This window comes from Austrofundulus limnaeus, unplaced genomic scaffold (genome assembly GCF_001266775.1).
Source record: "Austrofundulus limnaeus strain Quisiro unplaced genomic scaffold, Austrofundulus_limnaeus-1.0 Scaffold11465, whole genome shotgun sequence".
Lineage (NCBI taxonomy): Eukaryota > Metazoa > Chordata > Actinopteri > Cyprinodontiformes > Rivulidae > Austrofundulus > Austrofundulus limnaeus.
Genome location: NW_013963867.1, coordinates 1 through 528, shown reverse-complemented (window position 1 = coordinate 528; position 528 = coordinate 1). Strand labels below are relative to the sequence as shown.

Genomic DNA, 528 nt, shown 5'->3' with positions numbered 1-528 from the left:
AAACCACGCCATCGTGCAAACACTTGTGAGTAAACGTAAAAAAACCAGCCCTGTTTTCCACAGCATCCACAGAACCCTCTCAGCTCATGTGATATATCTGTGTCCTACGTTTCCTTTTCTCCTCAGGTTCATTTTGTTCATCCGGATCTAGTTCCCAAACCTTGTTGCGCCCCTACGCAGCTCAACGCCATCTCAGTCCTCTACTACGATGACAGCTCCAACGTAATCCTCAAGAAGTACCGCAACATGGTGGTCCGAGCTTGTGGCTGCCACTAGACTGCCAGCGTCTTCACGTGGACCCATTCTGTACATACGCACACACTGAGAGGGAAGTGGGGACGGGCGTAGTTCAAGAAGCAGAGACTTTGGTCCTTTTTATGTAAACGCGTTGATGTGAGGCCAAACATGACTTTCAGACAATCTAAGAGAACAGTTCAACCCAAATTTAATTACACTTAAAATAAACATATGGACCTACCGCACATTTTTAATACTGCCTGTTAATACAGCCAATATTTGTTAAAGGGA

At 45.5% G+C, this 528-nt stretch overlaps 1 protein-coding gene across 1 annotated transcript; it reads left to right on the top strand.

The window, feature by feature from the left end:
• Positions 1 to 482, top strand: LOC106512741 (bone morphogenetic protein 7; the record flags this gene model as incomplete). The annotated part of the gene is given in 2 exon segments (XM_014001291.1): positions 1 to 25; positions 127 to 482. Coding segments are annotated over 2 exon segments (175 nt in total), but the record flags the coding sequence as incomplete, so codon positions are not given.
• Positions 483 to 528: the final 46 nt, after the last annotated feature.